Genomic DNA, 25,644 nt, shown 5'->3' with positions numbered 1-25,644 from the left:
TTAAGGATCACTAGTACAAGCACAATAATAGGGAACTTTTCACAGAAAAGAGTGATCCTTTAGGAGATGAAGACTTAGCTTTTGGCTCCTACCAACCCACTATGGCATTCAGCCCAGAAGGTCGACCATCACGGCGATCATCAGTCAGGTATTTTGTCTAAATAATTTCTGTTGTTAAATTATCCAGATCATATAATTTATAGAAGTTTACCAGGAAAAAAAAGAATATTTTAATGGAAAAATAATATATATATTTTATATGCTGTATAATTCCTCACTGCTTCTTCGCTGCTGTCGTCTCTGCATTCACTCCTGATGTGACCGCAGTGGCATCATTTCAGTAAGGCAATCATGGTCCAGTGTACTGACAATAGTATGTCACTACTCTGGCCTATTATTGGCCGACCCATTTCGGTGTCATCACACAGGATCTGGATTGGGACCAGAGCAGCAGCAGTAGCAAAGTAACTGCAAAGAATTCTGGTAGTAAGTTTGGTGAGCATTTTATTACTTTAATTTGGTTATTGCCAATATAAAATGATGCCATAATTCTAAAATTTCCCATCTGTAACTTTTATTTTTCACTTTTTTTCTTTTTTACATTTGCCTTTTTACCAACACCAAGATTTTCTGCAGAAAGTAATGGTGCAATAAAATCTGATGCAAGATCTCGCTCGGCCACCCCTGTGGGCCGGAGTCCAGCAAGGGAGGAGAAGAGTGGAGCTGACTGGTTAGGTCTCAAAGATGAAGATGTCCCGGATCTAACTCCTTTAAGAGATCCTCCACGACCCTCCACTGTTACACCTAGCTCTACTGGTCGACCACCATCTGGAACTAAACCAGATGCTAGATTGGCGACACAAATAAAAACCTCCCAGATTGACTCCCTGGCTTTGCAGCAGGACGATGATGAGTGGTTGACGTCGTCATTGTCTCGGAATAAAGCTCAAAAACAGGAGAAGTTGGAAGAACAGAAGGTCCAGAATCGAAATGATGTTAAAGAGACTTCTGTAGGCAGGTCTGTAAGACTCAACCATTATTTGCATTCTCTACCTCATATAAAATTGTATTTATTTTGCTTACGTTTATAGCGCCATTAATTCCATAGCGCTTTACAGACATTATCATCACTGTCCCCATTGGAGCTCACAATCTAAACTCCCTATCAGAATGTCTTTTGGAATGATAGAGGAAGCCAGAGATCCCAGCGGAAACCGACACAAGCCATGGGGAGAACATACAAACCCCTTGCAGATGTTGTCCTTGGGGGAATTCGAACCCAGGATCCCGGTTCTGTAAAGCAACAATACTAAACACTGAGCCACCGGCTACCATGTTGTCCATATAGTGACATATTCTTAATTGCACCTATTAGAAACGGGATTGGAGAAAGTCATTAGGCAGGATTCTAACATCTCTACATCACCAATCGTTCTGTAATGTATATACATTATTACGTTGTGATATTTCCAGCTTATGTAAAGCTGGTCTATAATGAGAGTGTACTGCCTTATTTAACAATGACAGGTTCTCTGAGTTATTATACCAGCTGTCCAATCATACTGGTGTCGTTTGATTATTAGCCTTTAAGAAAGAATCCAGTTCACTCACACTTATGTGTCGTTATTAGTAATGTATTCACGAGTCTTTCCTAATCTCCGGAATTCCCCACCTTTACTCAGCAATGATTAACAGTTAATGAATGTGACAGCTGGATATGTTGTTGGTCATCATTCCTTGATGAGAAGGCAGAAAGAAGTGGTTAAAGTGCTGGAATTCTGAGCACTCTGGACTTAAAATTATGACTGCTGTATTCTTTCTTTGCTATTTCTGTATTGCTTCATTGGGGGACACAGGACCATGGGTGTATGCTGTTGTCACTAGGAGGTTGACACTAGGCAAAAAAAAAAGAAAAAAGCTCCTCCTCCGCAGTATACACCCGCCTACAGGCACCAAGCTCACCAGTTTAAGCTTAGTGTCTGTAGGAGGTAGACCTGGATCCTACTGATCCAACCGTGTTGTGTTTTTATTAATGTTTCTTCCTTATTTTTCAGATACAGCTCTTCAGGGTTAACAGGAAACACTGCGTCCCCTGTTATCCCCATTTTCAAGCGACCGAGAGAGCAGTGTGGCATTTCCCACATCGCCCAGTCTCGGACCCGCTGGGCAGGACATATCCCCTGTCACCTTCGGGTGTTTCAGGGTGATTCTCGGTGGCCAGTCCTTGCCCATTACCCACCCCAGCCCCCTCCTCGGAGCGGCCTGGGAGGGAGACTGTACTCACTACGGTGACCTTCCCTCAGATTCTGGGGTTGACACCGTCTCCTGCGCTGTCCAGGACCGGTCAGTGCGGGAAGGAGGAAGAGCCAGGATCCCCCCTATCCACGGAGGACCTCCTGTGTCCATCCTCAGAGGAAAAGAGGAAGAAGAGTCATCGGGAAAGGTACCTGCTGCCTCCTCAGCCCCAGGTCCCTCAGCTATGGCACAGAGTTGCCTACCAGCGGGCCCCGTAAATCCTGGGATAATAATGGGGGCATCACATTTCCCCGCCGACGCTCACTTACAGCAGCGCTTGGCCACGCCCCCTCTCCTCACAGGACATCAGGAAACGAACCGGGGGCCTCGGACTCACAGCGTCCCCCACAGCCCCCCCCTTTCTCTGTCCTTTTTTGCGCGGCATTTCTGCCCGCGCTTTCTCTGTCGGGGGGCGGCTCGGGGTGGGCGTTTCTCTTTCCGGCGGGTATATGCCCCTCCTGGAAACCGGCCAATCAGGACAGAGGAGCAATATGACGCTTCCGTCACGCCCACTTTTATCCCGGGGACCTATCAGCGGCCGAGTTCTTAAGCCCGCCCCCATCCCTTCTGCCTATCGGAGCTTTAGCTCCCCTAGCTTGCTCAGGGCAGCACGCTCCGCTTCGGCTCCGCCCCTCTACACTGCTCTTGGTCTGGCTCCGGCAGCAGCATTCTGTCTGACTGCCTCATCACCGCAGCCCTGCTCCTGTCTCCGCGGCTCCGGACTTTCTGACGGGGGACACGGGACCGTGCCCATTTCAGACCGGGTAGGCCCTACTCTGGCACCTCCACACACCACAGGCTCCCTCCTCTGCAGTATTCCTGGTTAGGCACATATGCCCAAACCCAGGGAGCTTTCTGTCCGTCCCACTCACACAGTCACATATTACGCCTGTGCTCTTTGCAGTACTAAGTGGCCCGCGGGTCTGACAATGGCTTTCTGCTCGACCTGCAAGCCTCCCACCATGCTGGCACCCCAAGATCCCCCTGCCGCCCAGGACGAGGTAACTCCCCCTCCTCCGGAGTGGGCTGTTGCTATGTCCCAGTCTGTCTCTGACCTCACCAAGGTATCTCAATCTCTGGTGTCGGTCCTAGAATGCTTGCCCATGCTATCCACGGCCACCAGTGCTCCGAACGTTCCAACTGACGATTCGCAGGCACCCCTGCCCCCTCCTTCTAAGGGCAGACCGAGGGCACGTTCTCAGAAACGGACTCACACAAGCTCATCCCCCAGCTCTCCAGACTCCAAGTTGCTCCCTGCATCTCACACCTCTTCCCCAGAGGTCGCTTCGGGATCAGACACGGCATCAGATTCTGACTCTGGATCCGACACGGATTAATATTCTAGAGTCCAGGACATGGTTGACAGCCTTATATCGGCCGTCAATCAGACTCTGCATGTTAAAGAGGACGAGAGCCCTTCTCAGGACTACTCCAATTCCTTCAAGAGAATCAAGCGCCCGGTACGCACTTTTTCTAACCATTCAGAATTTGATGGTGTCTTTCAGAAACAATGGGAGCATCCAGAAAAGCGCTTCACTGGAAAGAAACAGTTAGACATGCTATACCCCTTTAACCACGACCTCGTCAGCAGATGGACGGAATCCCCTTCTGTGGATCCTCCCGTCTCTCGTCTAAGACGGTACTGTCCCTTCCAGACGGTTCTTCCCTCAAGGACACTATGGATAGACAGGTTGAGGCCTTGGCTAAGTCAGCCTTCGAGGCTGCTGGCACCTCCTTTTGTCCTTCCTTCGCCTCAACTGGGGTATCAAAAGCAGTCTCCGCATGGGCCAAACAGCTTAGGCAGGGCATCCTCACCGGGGCTTCTCCAGACGATCTGGTTGACCTAGCGGATCAGATCGCCCACGCAGGGAAATATCTCCTCACGGCGTCCCTTGACGCCGCTACCTGTTCAGCCCGCGTCTCCAGCAATATCATTGCTATACGTAGGATTCTTTGGCTGAAGGCTTGGAACGCCGACCCGGCCTCCAAGAAATCACTAACAAATCTCCCTTTTCAGGGCTCCAGACTGTTTGGGTCTAAATTAGACCAGATAATCTCTGATGCCACTGGGGGCAAGAGCATTTCCCTTCCTCAGCCGAGACCTAATCGCCCTTTTCCTAGGAAACGTTACCTTCAGTTCCGGTCCTTTCGTCGGTTCGCTCAACCAGGACCCTCCTCTCAACATGACCTTACCCCAGCACAGCAGGACAAACGTAAGCCTACCTTTAGGCCCACTCCCAACTGGCGCGCAAAGGGTCGCTCTTCCAAGCCCTCTGGATCCCGATCACGATCCAACAGATTTTCCTCAGCATGACGGGTCACTCCCACCTGGGATTTCTCCCAGGGTGGGCGGCCGTCTACTTCTGTTCCGAGACCCTTGGGTATCGGCAATAGAGGATACCTGGGTCAAGGAGATGGTGACCTCAGGCTACAAGATCGAGTTCAACGCCATACCAGGAACACGATTTCTCAGGTCCCGCCACCCGCATGCATCTCTACTTCCCGGTTTCCTTCACACCATTGCCTACTTCTACGCTCAGGAGTTATAGTTCCAGTCCCCCTTCAAGAAAGGTGTTCGGGTTTCTACTCAAATCTTTTTGTCGTTCCAAAAAAGGACGGCTCACTACGTCCGATCCTAGACCTCAAACAACTAAACCGACAGGTACGCGTACGGCACTTCAGAATGGAGTCCCTCAGGTCGGTAATCGCCTCGATGGAGGCCGGGGAATATCTATGTTCAGTGGATATTCAGGATGCGTATCTTCATATCCCAATCTGCGCACCACATCAGAAGTTCCTTCGATTTGCCTTCCAGAACGCACATTACCAGTTCACTTCTCTCCCCTTCGGGCTTGCCTCAGCCCCGAGGGTTTTCACAAAGGTAATGGCGACGGTCATGGCCATTCTACGAGCCAGGGGGATTGTAATTATCCCCTACCTCGACGACCTAATGATCAAGGGTCCCACGTTCAGGGACTGCCTCCACAGTCTCCATATCACCCTGAACACGCTTTCTCGGTTAGGCTGGCTGATCAACACAGACAAATCTTCCCTGGTCCCATCTCAGTGCTTAACCTTCCTAGGGATGCAGTTTGACACGACCCATGCCCTGGTCCTTCTCCCGAGGGAGAAGATAAACTCTCTCCGTCGGGGGATTCACCTTCTCTCCGACCCAAGCCCACGCCGTCTTCGCCTGTGCATGAGTGTCTTGGGAAAAATGGTGGCAGCTATGGAAGCAGTCCCGTTTGCCCAGTTCCATACTCAGCCTCTTCAACTGGCCCTTCTGTCGGCATGGGACAAGAACCCGTCGTCTCTAGATCGACGCATCAGTTTACCTCGTCATGTGAGAAGGTCATTAATATGGTGGACTCGTCCTTCTTCCTTCAGACCCGGGAGGTCATTCCTACCGCTTTGCTGGCAGGTGGTCACGACCGATGCCAGCCTCATCGGTTGGGGGGCAGTCTTCCTCCACCACACAGCGCAGGGCCGTTGAAGTCTGCACGAAGCCTCCCTACCGATCAATATATTGGAGATAAGGGCAATTTACCTGGCATTGCGTCACTGGCAGGACATTCTTGCAGGGTTCCCAGTCCGCGTACAATCGGACAACGCCACGGCGGTGGCGTACATAAACCGTCAGGGAGGAACACGCAGCAAGTCCGTCTTCAAGGAGGTGACGAGTGCTAGTTTGGCCCGAGAACACTGTTCCGGCAATCTCAGCAGTACACATTCTGGGGTCGACAATTGGGCGGCCGACTTCCTCAGTCGGCAGGGCCTTGCCTCAGGAGAATGGTCTCTCCATCACGAGGTGTTTCATCAGATATGCTCACGATGGGGCACGCCGGACGTCGACCTCATGGCGTCTCGGTTAAACCACAAGGTTCCATTCTTCGTAGCCCGGTCCCGCGATCCCCTTGCGATCGCTCAAGACGCGCTAGTCATCTTAGGGCAGCTGGAACTGAGACCATATCTTTTTCCCCCTCTACCATTGATCCCTCGGGTCATCAAAAAGATCAAGACAGAGGGAGTACCGGTAATTCTAATAGTCCCGGATTGGCCCAGACGCGTCTGGTAAGCAGATCTAGTAAACCTGCTCGTCGACTCCCCCTGGAGACTACCGGACCGTCCGGACCTCCTCTCTCAGGGACCTATTCTTCATCAGAGTTCTCGTTCTCTGAATTTAATGGCATGGCTGTTGAGGCCGCAGTGTTGAGGAAGGCGGGTTTTGCGGACGTCATCCAGACCCTAATTAGTGCCAGGAAACCCGCAACCTCGCGCATATACCACAGAACCTGGAGAGCCTTTTTTCGTCACTGCGAGAAGGATCAGCTAGCTCCCAGGTCCTTTTCGCTACCGGTCATTTTGGCCTTCCTTCAGTCTGGCCTGGAGGCGGGACTCTCTCTAAGCACTCTCAAAACAAAGTTTCAGCCTTGTCCATTCTATTCCAGCGTAACTTGGCTTTCCGTCCTCAGGTCAAGTCGTTTCTGCAAGGGGTGGCTCACCTGGCGCCACCTTATCGCCCCCCGGTGGATCCATGGGACCTTAATATGGTCCTGAGCGTCCTTCAACAGCCCCCGTTTGAACCCATTCAGGACATCTTAGCCTCTCTTCTCTCCTGGAAGGTGGCTTTTCTGGTGGCTGTTACCTCTATTAGGAGGGTTGCAGAGCTCGCAGCCCTCTCTTTATGGTCGCCTTTTCTGGTCTTTCATCAAGACAAGGTAGTGCTCAGGCCAGTGCCTTCCTTTTTGCCAAAAGTAGTCTCCTTTCCACATCAATGAGGACATCATTTTGCCTTCCTTCTGCCCGGCCCCAGTGCACACTCGGGAGAAATCCCTGCACAAACTGGATCTGGTCAGAGCTCTACGTGTGTATCTTTCTAGAACGGCTTCCATTCGGCGTTTGGACGCCCTGTTTGTCATTCCTGAGGGGCGTCGCAAGGGTCTCCCTGCTTCCAAGTCAACCATCGCCCGTTGGATACGTTCGACCATTTTGGAGGCATATCGCGTCTCGGACAAATCTCCCCCTCCGGGGGTAAGGGCTCACTCCACTCGGGCGGTGGGGGCCTCTTGGGCTGTTCGCCATCAGGCTTCAGCTTCTCAGATCTGTAAGGCCGCAACATGGTCTTCACTCCACACCTTTTCAAGGTTTTACAAGATCCACACTTATTCATCGGCTGATGCCAGTCTTGGATGGAAGGTTCTGCAGGCAGCGGTTGCCTGCAGTCAGACCTTGTCTGTGGCTACCCTTTTTTGTTCTCCCACCCTAGGGACTGCTTTTGGACGTCCCATGGTCCTGTGTCCCCCAATGAAGCGATAAAGAAAGAGGGATTTTTGCTACTCACCATAAAATCTCTTTCTTGGAGCCTTCATTGGGGGACACAGCACCCTCCCTGATTTTGGGCATAGGTACAGTTGGCCCTGTTGGGCATCTAATTTAGTTTTCACAGTTGTGCCCCGTTGGGCATTGCATAGTTGATTGTTTTAAGTTCCACCTACTGCTTTAGCCACTAACTGGTGAGCTTGGTGCCTGTAGGCGGGTGTATACTGCAGAGGAGGAGCTATTTCTTTTTTTGCCTAGTGTCAACCTCCTAGCGACAACAGCATACACCCATGGTCCTGTGTCCCCCAATGAAGGCTCCAAGAAAGTGATTTTACGGTGAGTACCAAAAATCCCTCTTTTTTTAAATGACATTACTATTCTATTCCGTTTGCTAAAATAGCTCAAGTGACCTGTCAGATTCTGATGACTGATCCGATTTATCCTATTTTGTTATTTCCGGGACAGCTCGTCCTCTTGGTTCATTACTTATCTCCAGCCTGGAGCTGAGGTGTGACTAACACTGTCATTTGTATATCAACTATTTGTAGTGTAAAATGGTTTTTGCTTCTATACACAGCGGTCCAGTCGTGCCTGTGAATAGCATCCAACAGCCAGACCGTGGCAAGACCATTCAAGAAATCGCACCAGTCGTAGCTGAAGTGTCTGGGTGGGTACAATTCTGTGGCAATCTATCCTGTATCTGCATGCAACACATTCTTGGGTCAGCCGTATTCATGAAATCATTTACTCTTTTCATAGAGCTCCTTTACCGTGGGAAATTGGTGTAAAACCACAATCCCCCATCACTCCTACATCTTCCAGACAAAAGGAAAACCTTGTTCCAGGTACCGTTTCAGAATTATTTTATTTATTGGCGGAGTGTGGTGATGGTGGTGGCAATTTTGACGGACTCTCTCTTGAATCACTGAGTTCCCTTGTATTGCAGCTCCTTCAGCAATGCCTTCAGAAATGTACAGAGACAGAGATAAGGTCAGTCAATCATAGTGTTATATTTTACATAGACCTCAATGCTATTTCTAAATCTCACATATATTATGTCTTTTTTTTTGCCAGCAGCCTGCTACTCTTCAGTCTAAAATCCAAGAAGGCAAAAAGGAAATTCATAGTGATGTCTTGCATAACAAATTACTAGAACTTGAGACTCAGGTATCATATCTGGGGTCAGGCAGAGATATTTCAAAGGCTTACATATTCCAAAAAATAAAGTCTAAAAGTTGAATGGTTGATTTGCATTACAGATAAGAAAACTTCAGCTGGAGCGTGAACAGCAAAACCTGTTACTGGAGACATTGCAACAAAGGCACAAAGAAGATCTTGAACTAATAGAGAATGCACACAAGTACCTAGAGATATATTCTCTTGTCACTGCACCTCAAAAACATCTCCAGAATCCGACCTTTCTCTATCGCTTCATTGGGGGACACAGGAAACCCTGGGTGTATGCTGCGGCCACTAGGAACCTGACACTAGGCAATATAAATAGCTCCTCGCCAGCAGTGTACACCCACCAACAAATCAGTTTTTGCTCAGTGTCAGTAGGAGGCAGACACGGGTCTGATTCCAGTCCCTTTTATACCTTAGGTTTTGGTGTTTTTTTATTCATGATTTCCATTTTTCTTTCAAATACGTCTTGTGAGAGTGATAGAGTGGAGTTATGTCACTCTGATTTCCCACTTATAGACTGAGAGCACACTGTGGAGTTGTGTCACTACTGTATCCTCTCTGGTCTGTGAGGCAGGACCCTAACCCCCTAACACAGCATGAGTGTTTGGCGCTCCCCGGCGGACAGTCCTTGCCACTATTCCCCTGCCTGCTCGCCACTCAGAGCCAGACGGAGCAGGGAGGGAAGACGAATCCGTTACCTTACAGCCGCCAGACCTTACAGCCGCCAGACCGTCGGGACGTTTGATGACTGTCTTCCATTACCGGTCTGCAAAGAAGGATTCTGGAATTTCAGGACAGGTATGGAACAAGATCTTCCAAGGCTAATTCGTGGCAGTTAGGGGGGCTCCAAAAAGGAAAAAGTAGAAGGCCCTAGCCTTCCCTTTACTTAGAATTTTTCACCCTGCCATGGTCGATTTGTCCAATGGGAAGGTTCCCTAACTGTTCTGTCAGTCAATCGCACCCCCGCCCCTCAGACTCTCTTCGGTGACCTCGCTTATAAATTTAGCCCTTGGCTTTGGAATGGGCCTACTCCGGTGACCAGAGCATACCTCCAGCAGCCCGGCCAATCGCATGTGCCGGCTCTCGCGTGCCCCTCTGCCCACCGCTCTCGTCCTATCAGGGCACGCCACTAATTTAGACCCGCGGGAACTCTGCGCTTGCTTTCTGACGCCGCCTTTTCCTCTTCTCCTTTCCGTCGCCATCTTCTAGTCGCCAGCTAGTCCTGAGACCGCTGCAGGCTCTGCAGCTCTCATGAACCCAGCGGCTCCCCTCTTGGAACCGCTGATTCCCCGTTGTTCCTAGTTTCACAAAGGACCTGAGTAAGCTCTGCCACCGGGGGGCAGCTCTCTTTTCCCAGCATCAATCTCTCGCTGGTACATTTCTTCACCTCTGTGCCTTACTCCAGGGAGTCTCCCTCCCATCTTCCGGCTATTGTCCTACACTTTGCATGTTTTTCCTGTACCAGGAAGTGTCCCTCTGCCCAGATTGCAGTCCCCCACCATGCTATCCTCCCAGAAGCCCCCACTGCCCACAACGGGAACGACTTAACCAAGGAGTCCCAGAACTTGGTGTCGGTCATAGAACGACTTTCCAATCCTGCTACCGCCACCTCCCTGGGCGATCCGGACCCTCCGGGTTCCCAAACCCACCATGGTAGATCACGCACTAGCTCATCATCTAGTTCTCCATCGCCTTCAGAGTCCTCCAAGCATCCTTCTCTCTCTCCCTCTGGCAGGTCAGAAGTCAGACCCCCATTTCGAGTGAGATTCCAATCTGGACTCTGAACAAATCACAAAACTACGGGACCTGGTGAGTAGCCTGAATCTGGCTGTTAATCAGACCCTTAAGTAAAGGTTGTGGAGACCTTATCCTCTGAGCAAACTGTCCTTCAGGAAGAAGAAGCTCCTCTCCCAGGCTTTCACGAACCACAAAGAATTTGACGGAATCTTTACCAGGTAATGGGAGCACCCAGAAAAGCGTTTTTTGAGAAGAAAACGCATGGAGGTCTTGTATCCATTTGTTTCTGACTTGCTACAGAAATAAGGGGTTTCCTTCAGTGGTCACCCGGCCTTCCACTAACACCATCCTCCATCTGTCTGATGGGGCTTCTCTGAAGGATCCCTCAGACAGGCACACCGAGGCTCTTGCCAAACCTGCCTTCGAGGTGGCGGGTTCGGCCCTTTGCCCGTCCTTTGCTGCAATGTGCGTATCCAAGTCGGTTTTGGCCTGAGCAAAACTACTTCACCAAAGTATTCTGTCGGACGCTCCCACTACAGAATTAGTGGATCGATCTAGCGGACCAGATTGGACATGCAGGGAAGTACCTCCTTTCGGCTTCTCTCAATGCCGCCGTCTGTTCAGCCCTTGCGGCTGGCATCGTCATCACTATCCGCAGGGTCTTGTGGCTGAAGGCATGAAACGCATCTGTATCCAAGAAGTCCCTCACCAGTCTCCCTTTCCAGGGCTCCTGGCTTTTCGGTGAAGAGCTAGACAAAATTACTTCGGATGCCAGGGGGAGAAAGAGTACTTCTCTTTTGCAACAGAAGACCAACACCCGCCTCCCAAAATTTCGGAAATTTTCAGTCCACAACAGCAACCACCAGGACAAATCTCCGGTCCACCAGGAAAAGGGAAGAACCTCCTTCAGGACAGCCCCCTCTTGGCGTCCACGAACCCACCAGCGCCGGTCCTCCAGGCCCAGATCCAACAGATTCTCTGTGGCATGATGGGGCGCCTCCACCTGGCAAGCCTCTTAGGGTGGGTGACAGTCTTCTTCGGCTTTCGGTACTGGGACGAGTGACTCTCAGTTGTCGATAACGCTTGGGTTTCTACCCTCCCACACTTTCATTTTTTCAAGTCCTGCCCTTCAAAGAACCCCCTTCTCATTCACGTTTTTTTCAAGGCTATCGATTTGCTCTACAAGGGAGGTGTCATCATTCCCGTTCCTCCACAGGAAAGCTTTTCGTTTTTTTTTTCAAACCTGTTTGTGGTCCCAAAGAAGGATGGCTCCATTCACCCCAACCTGGACCTCAAATTATTGAACAGACACGTTCGTTTGCGTCACTTGAGAATGGAGTCCCTTCAATCGGTGATGGAGCCCGAGGAGTTTCTATGCTCGGTGGACATTCAGGTTGCCTATCTGCACATACCCATTTTCCTACCTCACCAGACGTTACTCCGCTTCAGAGTCCAGGAAACTCACTTTCAGTTCATGGTCCGAGGCCACACTAAGCAAAGAGACATGAGAATGAGTTATTAATAGTTCTAAGAGCTATCTATTAGCTATCGGATCTGGACATTGAATTGTGGGGAAATTAGCTAGTGCCATACATAATGGGATTAGACTAATTGTTGATGCGAGTATGTAGCAACAATTGACAAGCAAATAGCATTAGTGATAACGTTAGCTAGCTGGCACTAACAAGATAAGCTAGCTCTACGTAATAATCAAATAGTACCAGCAATAACATCAGCCAGTAGACACTAAAGAGATAAGCTAGCTCAATATCAAGTGACTATATTTGTATAGTTTGAATACTGTCAAACCAGGAGGAGACGTCTTTCGGTGGACAAACTCACTGATATTGTAAAAGAGAATCCAAAAGGCAAAAATGTAAAGCTCTGGACTAAAAGAAATACATATATTCACCAATACAAACATTGTGATTTTAATTTGCACATAATTATATTAAGTTGATGAATAAAAGTTATATTTTAATATCTTATTTAATAATCTTTTAAGGTTTATTTGCCTTAGGCAATTTGTAAATAAAACACTTTCAGTTCACACCCAGGGTTCTCACGGTGATAATGGCGACTGTCATGGCCATTCTTCGAAGCAGAGGCATTCTCGTCATCCCTTGTTTGGTCGACATTCTGATCAAGGCTCCATTCCCCTCAGCATGTCGCGAGAGTCTGCAGATCACTCTGGACACCCTCTCTCGTCTTGGCTGGATCATCAACACCTCAAAGTCGTCTCTGATCCCGGCCCAACGCATAGTTTTCCTGGGAATGCTGTTCAGCCCTGCTACGCGGGATTTGGTCTCTCAGAGGTCCCTCCCCATGCTCTCACCCGTTCTGCATGAGCATATTGGGCAAGACAAGATGGTAGCCTCAGTGGAAGCAGGTCTATTCTCTTAGTTCCACACACGCCCTCTACATCTCTTTCTCCTATAAAAATGGGACAAGTCCGCTCGCTCTCTGGACCAGCTCGTCACACTTCCTTTCCAGATCAACTAGTCCCTGGAATAGTGGAGACGCTCCCCCCTCATCCATCACGGAAGATCGTATCTGCCGATGCGTTATATGGGAGGTCGTAACAACGGACGCCAGTCTGCTCGGTTGGGGGGCAGTTTTTCAAGACTTAACAGTCCAGGGACGGAACGCTTAGGAATTTTCCCTTCCGATCAACATTCTGGAATGTAGAGCAATCCTTCTTACTCTTCTTCACTGGCAGAACCTTCTCTCCGACCGTCCGATACGAGTCCAGTCTGACAAAGTCACGGCGGTGGCATACATCAACCACCAAGGAGGAACTCTAAGTCGAGCAGTGATGTCAGAGGCGGCTAGGATCCTCTCATGGGCCAAATGAAACCAACTAGCAATCTCAGTGGTACACATCCTGGGAGTGGGCAACTGGACCGCCATCTTTCTCAGCCGTGAGAGCCTTGCGGTAGGCGAATGGTCCCTGAACCCATCAGTTTTAGACAAGATCTGCCTCAGATGGGGAGCTCCCGATGTCAATCTGATGGTGTCCAGACCGAACCACGATGTTCCCTAGTTTGTATCCAGATCTCGAGATCCCCTAGTAGTCGCTGTTTATGCGCTGACGACATTCTGGTCCCAGTTCTCCCCCTCATACCTATTTCCTTCTCTGATGCTGATTCCCAGGGTAGTCATGAAGATAAAGGCGAAAGGGGTGCCCATCATACTCATCGCTCCAGACTGGACCAGAAGATCTCGGTATGCAAAAGTACTCGATCTCTTCCCTGACACTGCATGGAAACTCCAAGATCTTCCAGTTTTCCTTTCGCAGGGCCCTCTCTTCCACCAGAATTCTCAGTTGCTGAATTTAACGGCATGGCTTTTGAAACCGCGGCAGTGTACACTGTGTGCAGAATTATTAGGCAAGTTGTAGTTTAGAGGATTATTTTTGTTATTGATCAACAACTATGTTCTCAATCAACCCAAAAGACTCATACATATCAAAGCTTAATATTTTTGGAAGTTGGAGTGTTTTTTTTTTTTTTAGATTTGGCTATCTTAGGAGGATATCTGTTTGTGCAGGTAACTATTACTGTGCAGAATTATTAGGCAACTTAATAAAAACCAAATATAATCCCATCTCACTTGTTTATTTTCACCAGGTAAACCAATATCAGTGCACAAAATTTAGAAATAAACATTTCTGACATGCAAAAACAAAAACCCAAAAAATTAGTGATCAATATAGCCACCTTTCTTTTTGATGACACTCAACAGCCTTCCATCCATAGATTCTGTCAGTTGCTTGATCTGTTTTCGATCAACATTGCGTGCAGCGGCCACCACAGCCTCCCAGACACTGTTCCGAGAGGTGTACTGTTTTCCCTCCCTGTAGATCTCACATTTTATGATGGACCACAGGTTCTCTATGGGATTCAGATCAGGTGAACAAGGGGGCCATGTCATTAGTTTTTCTTCTTTTAGACCTTTACTGGCCAGCCACGCTGTGGAGTAGTTGGATGCATGTGATGGAGCATTGTCCTGCATGAAAATCATGTTTTTCTTGAACGATACCAACTTCTTCCAGTACCACTGCTTGAAGACGTTGTCTTCCTGAAACTGGCAGTAGGTCTGGGAGTTGAGCTTCACTCCATCCTCAACCCGAAAAGGTCCCACAAGTTCATCTTTGATGATACCAGCCCATACCAGTACCCCACCTCCACCTTGCTGGTGTCTGAGTCGGAGTGGAGCTCTCTGCCCTTTACTGATCCAGCCTCTGGCCCATCCATCTGGCCCATCAAGAGTCACTCTCATTTCATCAGTCTATAAAACCTTTGAAAAATCAGTCGTAAGATATTTCTTGGACCATTCTTGACGTTTTATCTTATGTTTCTTGTTCATAGGTGGTCGTTTTTCAGCCTTCCTTACCTTGGCCATGTCCCTGAGTATCGCACACCTTGTGCTTTTTGATACTCCAAGAAACGTTGCAGTTCTGAAATATGGCAAAAATGGTGGCGAATGGCATCTTGGCAGCTTCACGCTTGATTTTCCTCAATTCATGGGCAGTTATTTTGCACCTTTTTTGGCCAACACGCTTCTTGCGACCTTGTTGGCTATTTGCCATGAAACGCTTGATTGTTCGGTGATCACGCTTCAAAAGTTTGGAAATTTCAAGACTACTGCATCCCTCTGCAAGACATCTCACAATTTTGGACTTTTCAGAGCCCGTCAAATCTCTCTTCTGACCGATTTTGCCAAAGGAAAGGAAGTTGCCTAATAATTAAGCACACCTTATATAGGGTGTTGATGTCATTAGTCAACACCCCTCCTCATTACAGAGATGCACATCACCAGATTTACTTAATTGGTAGTTGGCTCTCAAGCCTATGCAGCTTGTAGTAAGACAACATGTATAAAAAGTATCATGTGATCAAAATACGCATTTGCCTAATAATTTTGCACACAGTGTAGTCCACTAGTTTCTCCATTCAGGTTATCCAGACCATGATCAAGGCAAGGAAGCCTTCATCTTGCATTTACCACTGTACATGGAAGGCCTTTTTCCACTGTTGCAAAGTCAACCAAGCTGCCCCCATGGCTTTTGCTCTGCTATCTCTTTTGGCTCTTTTGCAGTCGGGTCTGGAATATGGCCTGTCCCTTAGTTCCCTTAATGGTCTGATTTCGGCGCTCTCCATTCTGTTTCATAAGAATCTGGATTCTTGTCCTCAGATCACGACCTTGTTTCAGGGGGTGGCACACTCTCTTCCCCCTTACCGCTCCCCAGTAAAGCCTTGGGACCTCAGCTTAGTTCCCTTCACGAGTCCCCATTCAAACCACAACGAGAAATATCTCTCTCCTGGAAAGTTGCCTTCTTGGTAGCCATCACCGTTGTCAGATGAGTGTCCGAACTCATGGATCTTTCTTGCCAATCCCCCTACCTGGTGTTTCACGAGGACAAGGTGGTCCTGCATTCAATCGCATCCTTTCTTCCTAAGGTGGTTTCCTCGTTTCACCTCAATGAAGACTTCGTACTTCCTTAGTTTTGCCCTTTTCCTTCTCACCCTCACTAAACAAACTGGACCTGGTGAGAGCTCTATGTCTCTACTTATTCAGGACGGCACCCTTCAGATGGGTGGACTCTCTGTTCAGAATTCCCAAGAGTTCTCACAGAGGCCTCTCTCCTTCCAGATCTACTATTGCCTGTTGGATCCGTTCTGCCATTCTGGAAGCCTGTCGGATAAGGGACAGAGCACGTCCACTCACAGTCACGGCTCACTCCGCTCACACATTGGGGGCCTCGTGGGCCGTCCGTCACCAGGCACCGGCTTTGCAAAGCTGGTACATGGTCTTAAATTCATATCTTCACAAAGTACTACAGGGTTCACACCTACGCGTCGTCCTATGCGAACCTTAGTAGAAAGGTCCTGCAGGCCGCAGTGGTCCGAGCTCAGACTTGAGGGTACTATCCTTTTGTGTCCCCCAATGAAGCGATAGAGAAATTAAGATTTTGAGTACTTACTGTAAAATCTCGAAACCTTCATTGGGGGACACAGGACCCGTCCTTGTATAAAGTTGTGTTGGTTCTGCTATGTTGTTTTCAGCTATGTTTTTCCTTTATGTTGCTTCCCCTACAGCTTTCTCACTAACTGATTATCTTCGTGCCAGTTGATGGGTGTACACTGCTGAGGAGGAGCTATCTTTTTTTGCTTAGTGTCAGCCTCGTAGTGGCAGCAGCATACACCCCATGGTTTCCTGTGTCCTCCCAATGAAGGTTTTGAGAAAGAGTTTTTACGGTGACTACCTAAAATCTTCATTTTCTTACCATCCGAAAGCTAAAAAACTCTTAATGCTGCTCTGATTCATTCTCATCTTGACTACTGCTACTTGGTGTTACCCTCAATAATTTCTCCCCTTTCTAAAACATACTAAATGCAGCAGATTACACTAATGCCTCCTTCCTGTGCCAGTCATTGCAATGATTGCCTATCTGCTAAAAAATACAATATAAACTTGTATCTCTCACCCACAAAGTTCTCCATAGTTCTGTATCACCCTCCATCTTTTTTCCTCATCTCTGTATTCCTCATCCTGCTAATGATCTTCAATAAGACTAACCTGCTCCTATTCCAATGTCCAAGACTTTTCTCATGCGGCGCCACTTCTATACCCCACTACACCAGAAAATCTGATTAGTTCCCAGTGTCCATAGTTTCATGCATGCCCAAAAACACACTTTTTTAGGCAGGGCATATCACATCACTTCATTGATCTAGCTTTTTTCAGCTTCTCTTTTTTTACATTTGTCCTCAGAATTCAGTCCTTATGTTCATCAGTTTCCCTCAACCTCCATACACTCAGAAACATTTCACATCTGTACTTCCATAGATACTGGATGGTGACAGCTCATACAGCTTTATATGAATACCCTTATTTATTATTAAAGATGGCTTAACCATACAGTATAAGCACTTTTTACCCTCTTGCGAGCAGGGCCCTCACTCCTCTTGATTGAATTGTTGAATAAAGTGTTCTGTAATGTCTGATCTTGTTTGTTCATGAACCCTCTGATTTGTAAGATGCTGCGGAATATGCTGGCACTAAATTAAAAAAAACCCTATTATTGTAGAAACCGTTTGAAGTTACTAGAAGATTCTTCCCGTCAGAGAGAGGAGCGTCTACGACAGGAGAACCAAGAGCTTTCTGCGCAGTACATCTCTCGCTCTAAGAGTGCAGAGCAGGAGAAGGCAGATTTACTCGCTCAATATCAAAAGAAACTGACAGAGTTTCAGCAAGAAAAAGATATGGAAATAGAAAGGATACGAGAACTTCAGAGGTGAGGAGGAAAATTTAAAGGGTAACCATATTTTCAAGTAACTTTTTAGAATAAGTTGACCTGTGTGTACATGCAAGGTAACACTGTTTCTGGCCATTATATGTCTTGTATCCTAAATTTCCACCAGTTTTCATCTCTGTGGGCTTTATCTCTTAATTTGCAATTTACTCTGAGCTGGTGGGAGTCGACTAGCTGCTATGATGTGTCCCATGCACAGAAATGAATTCCTGCTCTTCATTCCTTTGTTAGCATGCTGACATAAACAGCAGCATCAAGGAAATTATACAGCAGTCCTGAGCTATGTACTGCATATATGAATTTGGATCTGAGGGAGAATTGCCAACCTACTGATCAATTTATTCTGTGCAAGTGGACCAAAATTCACAGATGTCCAAAATTTTTATGGACATTTGCAACACCCATTAACAAAAGCCAACCCACCCACCACATGTCCTCAAAATTGCAGTGAATCACAAAGACCCAACAATTAAAAAGGTTGTCCATGTGAAGAAACCACTGCTGTCACCTGCTACTTACCCCACTGTTCCAGTCCAATGTATCATTTACATTGTAGCAGTAATGATGTGACACAGCTTCCTTGTGTCTTGTTGCTGTGCATAGTCTTGCGATGGTGTATGACCTGTGACATAAAATCATTTTTCACAACCTCACCTTTGTAGCAGTGTTTTGGCTATTTCACACAAAGCTGTTTCTGTTTCAGTTAATGACTGTTTCAACCCATATATGAAAATGATGAACATTATCACCTATTTGGTATGCTTTGTTACTCATATCCCTGATTATAATCCTACAAAGTCCCTGACTTTTTGCAAGTGTACCTAGAAAAATCGATGCTTTGTTGATGTTTTGAAGGTGTACCCCCCTCATCCTGGTATGCATGGCACCCCCCTTATCCTGGTATGCCTGGCACCCCCACATCCTAGTATGCATGGCACCCCCACATCCTGGTATGCATGGCACCCCCACATCCTGGTATGCATGGCACCCCCACATTCTTGTATATATGGCACCCCCACATCCTGGTATGTATGGCACCACCACATCTTGGTGTGCCTGGCACCCCCACATCTTGGTGTGCCTGGCACCCCCACATCCTAGAGTGCCTGGCACCGACACATCCTGATATGTATGGCACCTCCATCCCCATTACACAAAAAAATAAACACTCATACTCACCTTTCTTCCCTCTGCTCCAGCATCGCGTCCTGCTCTGCTGCCAGCATGGATCTCCCTGTGTGAGCTGCGCATGACGTCACTGCCATGTGCGCTCACACAGGGAGATGCTGTGCCGGAAGAGTCACTGATCCCCACGCCAGGACTATTGGCGTGGGGAGCAGCGACTTCACGCTCCTTAATAGTGGGCACACACTGTAGCCGCAGCGCAGCTCCTGCTGCTGCCAGGCAATCGCGTGTGCCCACTATTAAAGAGCATGAATATTCACCCCCTCTCCACTCCCATGGGCGTGGAGAGGGGGTGAATATTCATGCTCTTTAGTAGCGGGCACAACTGATTGCCGAGCGCAGCAGGAGCTGTGGCTGCTGCAGATACTGTATGCCCGCGATTAAGGAGAATGAATATTTACTGCTCCCCACGCCCATAGGCGTGGGGAGCAGTGAATATTCATTTTCTTTAGCAGCGGGGACAGTGTGGGCTGCAGAAGCTGCTGCTGCCTCCTGTACCCCGCTCCTCCACCGCTGCTGCTCCATCCATACCGCCACCATCCACAGCAACAAGGCAGTATATTAGAAGGTTCGGACTATAAGACGCACCCCCCACTTTCCTCCAAAATTTTGGAGGAAAAAAGTATGTCTTGTAGTCCGAAAAATACGGTAGCAACATAGGTGTCTACAAACTTGTAATCAGTCAGTCTGCCTATTTAAAAGGTAAAAGGTAGTTACTGTTCTGTTTGGCATCATGGTGTGTACCACACTGAACATGGACCAAAGAAAGCTAAGGTGAGAGCTGTGTCAAGAGATTAGAAGGAAAATTATAGACATACCTGTTAAAGGAAAATACTATAATACCATCTCCAAACAGTTTGATGTTCCTGTTACTACAGTTGCATATATTACTCAAAAGTTTAAGGTCTATGTGACTGTAGTCAACCTCTCGGAACATGGCCGCAAGAGGAAAATTGATGAGACATTGAATCAACGAATGATACGAATGATAGATAAAGAGTCCAGAACAACTTCTAAGGAGATTTGAGCAGAACGCCAAGGTCAAGGTACATCACTGTCAGATCGCACCATCCGTCGCTGTCTTGGCCAAGGTGGACTTCATGTAAGGCTACTGGAGAGGAAACCACTGAAAGCAAATCGTAAAAAATCGAGACTGGATTTTGCCAAAATGAATATTGACAAGCCACAAAGCTTTTGAGAGAATGTTCTTTAGAAACATAAGCCAAAACTGGAGCTTTTTGGCAAGTCACCTCAACTTTATGTTCACAGATGCAAAAATGAAGCATATAAAAAAAGAACATTGTACCTTCTGTGAAACATGGAGGAGGCTCGGTGATGTCTTGGGGCTACTTTGCTGCATCTGGCGGTGTCTTGAATCTGGGCATGGTACAATGAAATCTCAAGACTATCCAGGCATTCTGGAGTGAAATGCACTGCCCAGTGACAGAAAGCTTGGTCTGAGTCGAAGGTCATGGGTCCTCCAATAAGATAATGACCGAAAAGACACAGCTAAAACCATCCAAGAATAGCTAAGAGATAGAAGCATTGGACTATTCTGAAGTGGTTTCTGTGAGCCCTGATCTAATGATCTAAAACCCAAGGCTGTGTACAATGCAGGATGTACTGTAAATTTTTCACTTGAGAAAGTTATGAAATGTCCTATAAATGTCTGTTCTGTTCCTGATCTAAGGGTCTCGGCTTTTAGTTGAGATGATTCTGTGTTGCACTTTATGTACACGCTCAGTAGTGAGGTAGTGCTGTGGAGTTGGAGTTGGAGTCGGAGTCAGTGGTTTAGCTTATGAACTCCACAGGCCTGCTAAATCCTATTGAACATCTGTGGAAGGAGCTAAAATATGAAGTCTGGAGAAGGGATCGTTCACACCTGGCACAGCAGGAGCAAAAACCTGTGGACAGGTGCAGAAGTTTCATTGAGAGTTACAGAAATAATTTGATTGCCTCAAAAGGTTGTGTAACAAAAAATAAGTTAACAGTACCATAATTTTTGTCCAGGCCATTTCCATTATTTTATTTCCATAATTTTTTTTTATGTTGAACAATTCAAAAATAATGCCTTATTTACAGACAGTTGGCTACCAACATTAGGTGAATTTAAAAGAGGCGTTAAAAAGCTAAGCATAATCTTCCTGTGTCTCCCTCTGCATGCTCCTTACTCCTACTCACCCTCCACTCTCCATAGAGTATAATGGACCTTGTCACGTGACAACACAGTGAGCCGGCAGTCTGTCTGGTCTTGAGCAAAACGGATATGAGATGTGTGGTTGTTTTTTTCCTGAGTAGATGACAAATTCAAAAGTCAGGCAGAGGAAGGAGTAGCTAATAAGTGTTAAAGGAAGCAGAATTCTCTGATAAAACATATTGTCTTACTTTTGCATGTACAGGTGCATCTCACTAAATTAGAATATCATCAAAAAGTTAATTTATTTAAGTTCCTCAATACAAAAAGTGAAAGTCATATATTATATAGAGTCATTACAGAGTGATCTATTTCAAGTGTTTATTTCTGTTAGGCTATGTGCCCAAGATGCAGAAATGCTCCGGATTTTTTCTTGAGCGTTTCTGCATCTCCCCGGCAGAAAAAACGCATGCGGATTGTACATGCGGATTGTACATGCGGATTGTGCATGCGTTTTCCTGCCAGGGACATGCGGAAGTGAAGTGTTCTTCACATGCATTCCCGCATGCGAGTTGTCAAGCGCTTTCCAAGCGATTTTAGCATCACTTGGAAAGTGCTTGTCAATTTGGTCACACTATATAAATCCATGCAACCAGCATGGATTTATATAGTGTGACCCCAAAGAATGGTTAAAAATAAAAAAATAAATCTATACTTACCTTCTGATGGCCCCCGGAGTCTTGCTTTGCTCCTTTCTCCCTTGTCAGCAGATCGCGGTACACTGCACTGAAGGACCTGCCGTCACATGACTATGACGTCAGCTCAGGTCCTTCAGTCCACCGCGATCTGCCGGCATGGGAGGACGAGGACACCGGGGGCCATCAGACGGTAAATATAATATTTTTTATTTTATTATTTTTTTCACAGGTTCTATGGTACCCGGGTCCGGCGGAGAGTCTCCTGTCCTCTAGACCTGGGTACCATCCGCACATTGAAACGCGTGGAATGAGCATCTACATATGCAGTGATGCGTAATCCATGCGTTTCAATGCAAGTCAATGGCGGCGAAAACGCAGCACTTCCGCATAATAATTGGTAATGCTGCGTTTTTTCCGCAATGATAATCCGCAGCGGAATGCGGATTATCATTGGGGAACATGGCAGGCCTTCTACCATGCGTTTTTTAAGCGTTTCTGCAGCATTTTTGCCACTGCGGAAACGCTTAAAAAATTCATCGTGGGCACACAGCCTTAATGTTGATGATTATGGCTTACAGCCAATGAAAACACAAACGTCACTATCTCAGTAAATTAGAATAGTTTATAACACCAGCTTGAAAAATGTTTTTAAAATTCGAAATGTTGGCCTACTGAAATGTATGTTCAGTAAATGCACTCAATACTTGGTCGGGGCTTCTTTTGCATCAATTACTGCATCAATGCGGAGATCAGCCTGTGGCACTGCTGAGGTGTTACGGAAGCCCAGGTTGCTTTGATAGCAGCCTTCAGCTCGTCTGCATTGTTAAGTATGGTGTCTATCATCTTCCTCTTAACAATACCCTATGGGGTTAAGGTCAGGTGAGTTTGCTGGCCAATCAAGCACAGTGATACTGTTGTTTTTAAACCAGGTATTGGTACTTTTGGCAGTGTGGACAGGTGCCAAGTCCTGCTGGAGAATGACATTTCCATCTCCAAAAAGCTTGTCGGCAGAGGGAAGCATGAAGTGCTCTAAAATTTCCCGGTAGACGGCTGCGCTGACTTTGGTCTTGATAAAACACAGTGGACCTACACCAGCAGATGACATGGCTCCCCAAACCATCACTGATTGTGGAAACTTCACACTAGACCTCAAGCAGCTTGGATTGTGGCCTCTCCACTCTTCCTCCAGACTCTGGGACCTTGATTTCCAAATGAAAATTGGAACTCTGAGACCTTGTGGAGTGTGTCAATGACTGCCTTCTGGACATCTGTCAAGTCAGCAGTCTTCCCCATGATTGTGGAGCCTACTGAAACAGACTAAGGGACATTTTTAAACGCTTAAGAAGCCTTTGCAGGTGTTTTTTGTTAATTATTTTCATTTACTGAGATAATGACTTTTGTGCTTTCATTGGCTGTGATCCATAATCATCAACATTAACAGAAATAAACACTTGAAATAGATCACTCTGTAATGACTCTATATAATATATGCGTTTCACTTTTTGTATTGAAGAGCTGAAATAAATTAACTTTTTGATGATATTCTAATTTAGTGAGATTCACCTGTAGTATTGATTTTTTGCAAAGTTTGTTGAAACTACAGTTCTCATTTTACTAAACTAATTCTTTCATGTTTTGCAAATAACAGTGTTTTATACATTTTTATTTATTCCACACCCTTCAGGGTTTCTGTCCAGGAAATGTGCAAAGACCATGAAGAACAGCTGCAGCGGCTCAAACGCCTGAAAGATCAGGAAATAGATGCAGTAACCAGTGCTTCTTCACATACAAGGTTTGTTTTTTCTCCTGCATGACCCACTGGTTATACTGATCATTTTTATGATGTTTTTAGATGTATATGGGTAGAGAAATGTCTCCAAAATTGGAGTTGTCTAAAGATGACCATACGTGTAACATTGCTGTCATATGAACTACTGGCTGATGAGCGAGCACGCTTGGCTGAATCTGCATGCTTATTCAAGCTTTTGTAACTAAAGGGCATAAATAGCTGTTAATTTGCTATATTTTCTGTTTTCATACCTACTAGAACGATAAACTGCCTTGATACAGGGCAAAGGATTGGGCATGTTGATATTTAGCATGTCCAAGCCTTTTTTCCCAAAACATGCTGTCAGCAGTTGTAAGCCCTTTATACTTCGTTGATTGCGATGCAATATTCTTCTGTGCATTATGATTCTTCTAACATACTATTGCACAGATACTTGAGATTTTACTTCACTTTTAATCATTTTCTTATAAGCATAGAAAAATCTATACAGCCCTATAAATACATACAAACTGTCTTATCAAATGTCGCTTTTCTCTGTGCTCTTACTTTTATTACTTCTACATTCGGGATATTTATTTCGCTAGTTCTTTAACTTTCTAGGTCATTAAATGGAATCATAGAGCAAATGGAATCGTTCTCTGATAAGCTGGGTGATCTGTCCGTGAGAGTGCGGAGCACCCAAGTGAACACGTCCCAGGAGCTGGAACTTGGAGCACGTCAGAGAGAGGGCCAGTTGAGAGGTATCCCAACAAACTGGTTAGCTTGTAAACTAGATTTTATCATGTGGCCATGTTAAAGATGTTGCACAGGAGTTTTTTAATTATTGTATATATTCATTGTATTCATTTTTATAGTATACTTTATACATCGTAACCTGACGGATCCGTCGTTCTCGCTATGGGTCCCATTATTCTTAGTCCGCTATTCTGGCTATAATGCACAGTTGCTGTGAGAGAATAACTGCTTGCCTGTACATAGCCCTGTATCTAGACCTTTTTTAAATAGAATCTGTCACCAGATTTTTGACATGAAGTCTGAAAGCAACATAATGTAGAGATAAAGACCCCGATTCTAACAATGTGTGACTTACTGTGCTTCTTGCTGTAGTTTTGATAAAATCACTGTTTTATCAGAAGGAAATTATCACTACAAGACTAGTAAACCTGAGGTCATGTAGTCCACCATATTCATGAGCTCTGTATAACCCCGCCCTGCAACTGATTGGCAGCTTTCTGTGCATAGGCAGAAAGCTACAAATTAGTGGTGGGGGGCGGGATTATGCAGAGTTCAGCATTTAGAGAACTGCTAGATCTTTAGCAGATAAAACTGTGATTTTTATCAAAACTGCAGCAAGCAACCTAGAAAGTGACACATCTCTGGAATCAGGGTCTCTGCCCCTACATAATGCTGCTCTCCGATGGGGTAGCAAGAACCTCATGTAAGATTACCTATAAAGTGGCAGACAGCCCCAGAGGTAATTGGTCTTAAGTTGGTTTTAAATTACATATTAGCCATCGATCTCCCATCTGTTGCTCATTTCTCCTCTTTTCCTGCATTGTGCATGACTGCTGTAGACAATCGGTGACTGTAACCGTACATCCAAATGTGTAATTTCACAGTTTTTCTCTTCAGCACTGCAGGAGCGTTTGACTCGACAGCAGACGGATATGGAGGATGAAAGAAACAATCTGCGGGTGATCATAACGAATATGGAGACTCGACTAAATGAGCAGAGCCGTCTTCTGGAACAGGTAATGTGCCCTTTTAATTCAAGAAAACTCTTATGGGGCTACATGGTGACCTGTGTCTCGCGATGGGAGTGCTCAGACAAGTGCGACTTGCTGTCCGCTGCCATTTTATTACTGTGATTTTGCTGTAAAATAAAAACAAAAGTAGTCAGATTACAGGCAAGTTGCAGTCGCATATGTCTTGTCTTGAGGTCTGTGTCTGGTTAGTCGCATGCATCCAGCGACAAAAAATGTGA

General features: G+C 46.5%; 1 protein-coding gene across 4 annotated transcripts in view; it reads left to right on the top strand.

Annotated features, from left to right (window-relative positions):
• Positions 1–25,644, top strand: part of FBF1 (Fas binding factor 1) — a 70,883-nt gene that overhangs the window by 28,762 nt on the left and 16,477 nt on the right. For 2 of the 4 annotated variants that reach the window (XM_073683918.1, XM_073683916.1), the window contains 11 exons: positions 46–148; positions 626–1,018; positions 8,192–8,281; positions 8,374–8,459; positions 8,561–8,604; positions 8,692–8,781; positions 8,874–8,974; positions 17,630–17,836; positions 23,556–23,663; positions 24,261–24,400; positions 25,293–25,411. In XM_073683918.1, the coding sequence (XP_073540019.1) occupies positions 46–148; positions 626–1,018; positions 8,192–8,281; positions 8,374–8,459; positions 8,561–8,604; positions 8,692–8,781; positions 8,874–8,974; positions 17,630–17,836; positions 23,556–23,663; positions 24,261–24,400; positions 25,293–25,411 (1,481 nt within the window). Of the gene's footprint in view, positions 1–45; positions 149–625; positions 1,019–8,191; positions 8,282–8,373; positions 8,460–8,560; positions 8,605–8,688; positions 8,782–8,873; positions 8,975–17,629; positions 17,837–23,555; positions 23,664–24,260; positions 24,401–25,292; positions 25,412–25,644 lie in introns of all 4 variants that reach the window. The other 2 variants (XM_073683917.1, XM_073683915.1) reach the window with 1 other exon arrangement.

The sequence above is a fragment of the Phyllobates terribilis genome, unplaced genomic scaffold (genome assembly GCF_046119375.1).
Source record: "Phyllobates terribilis strain yellow unplaced genomic scaffold, ASM4611937v1 Scaffold_5__5_contigs__length_657084704, whole genome shotgun sequence".
Taxonomy (NCBI): domain Eukaryota; kingdom Metazoa; phylum Chordata; class Amphibia; order Anura; family Dendrobatidae; genus Phyllobates; species Phyllobates terribilis.
This window is presented reverse-complemented; position numbering and strand designations above follow the sequence as displayed.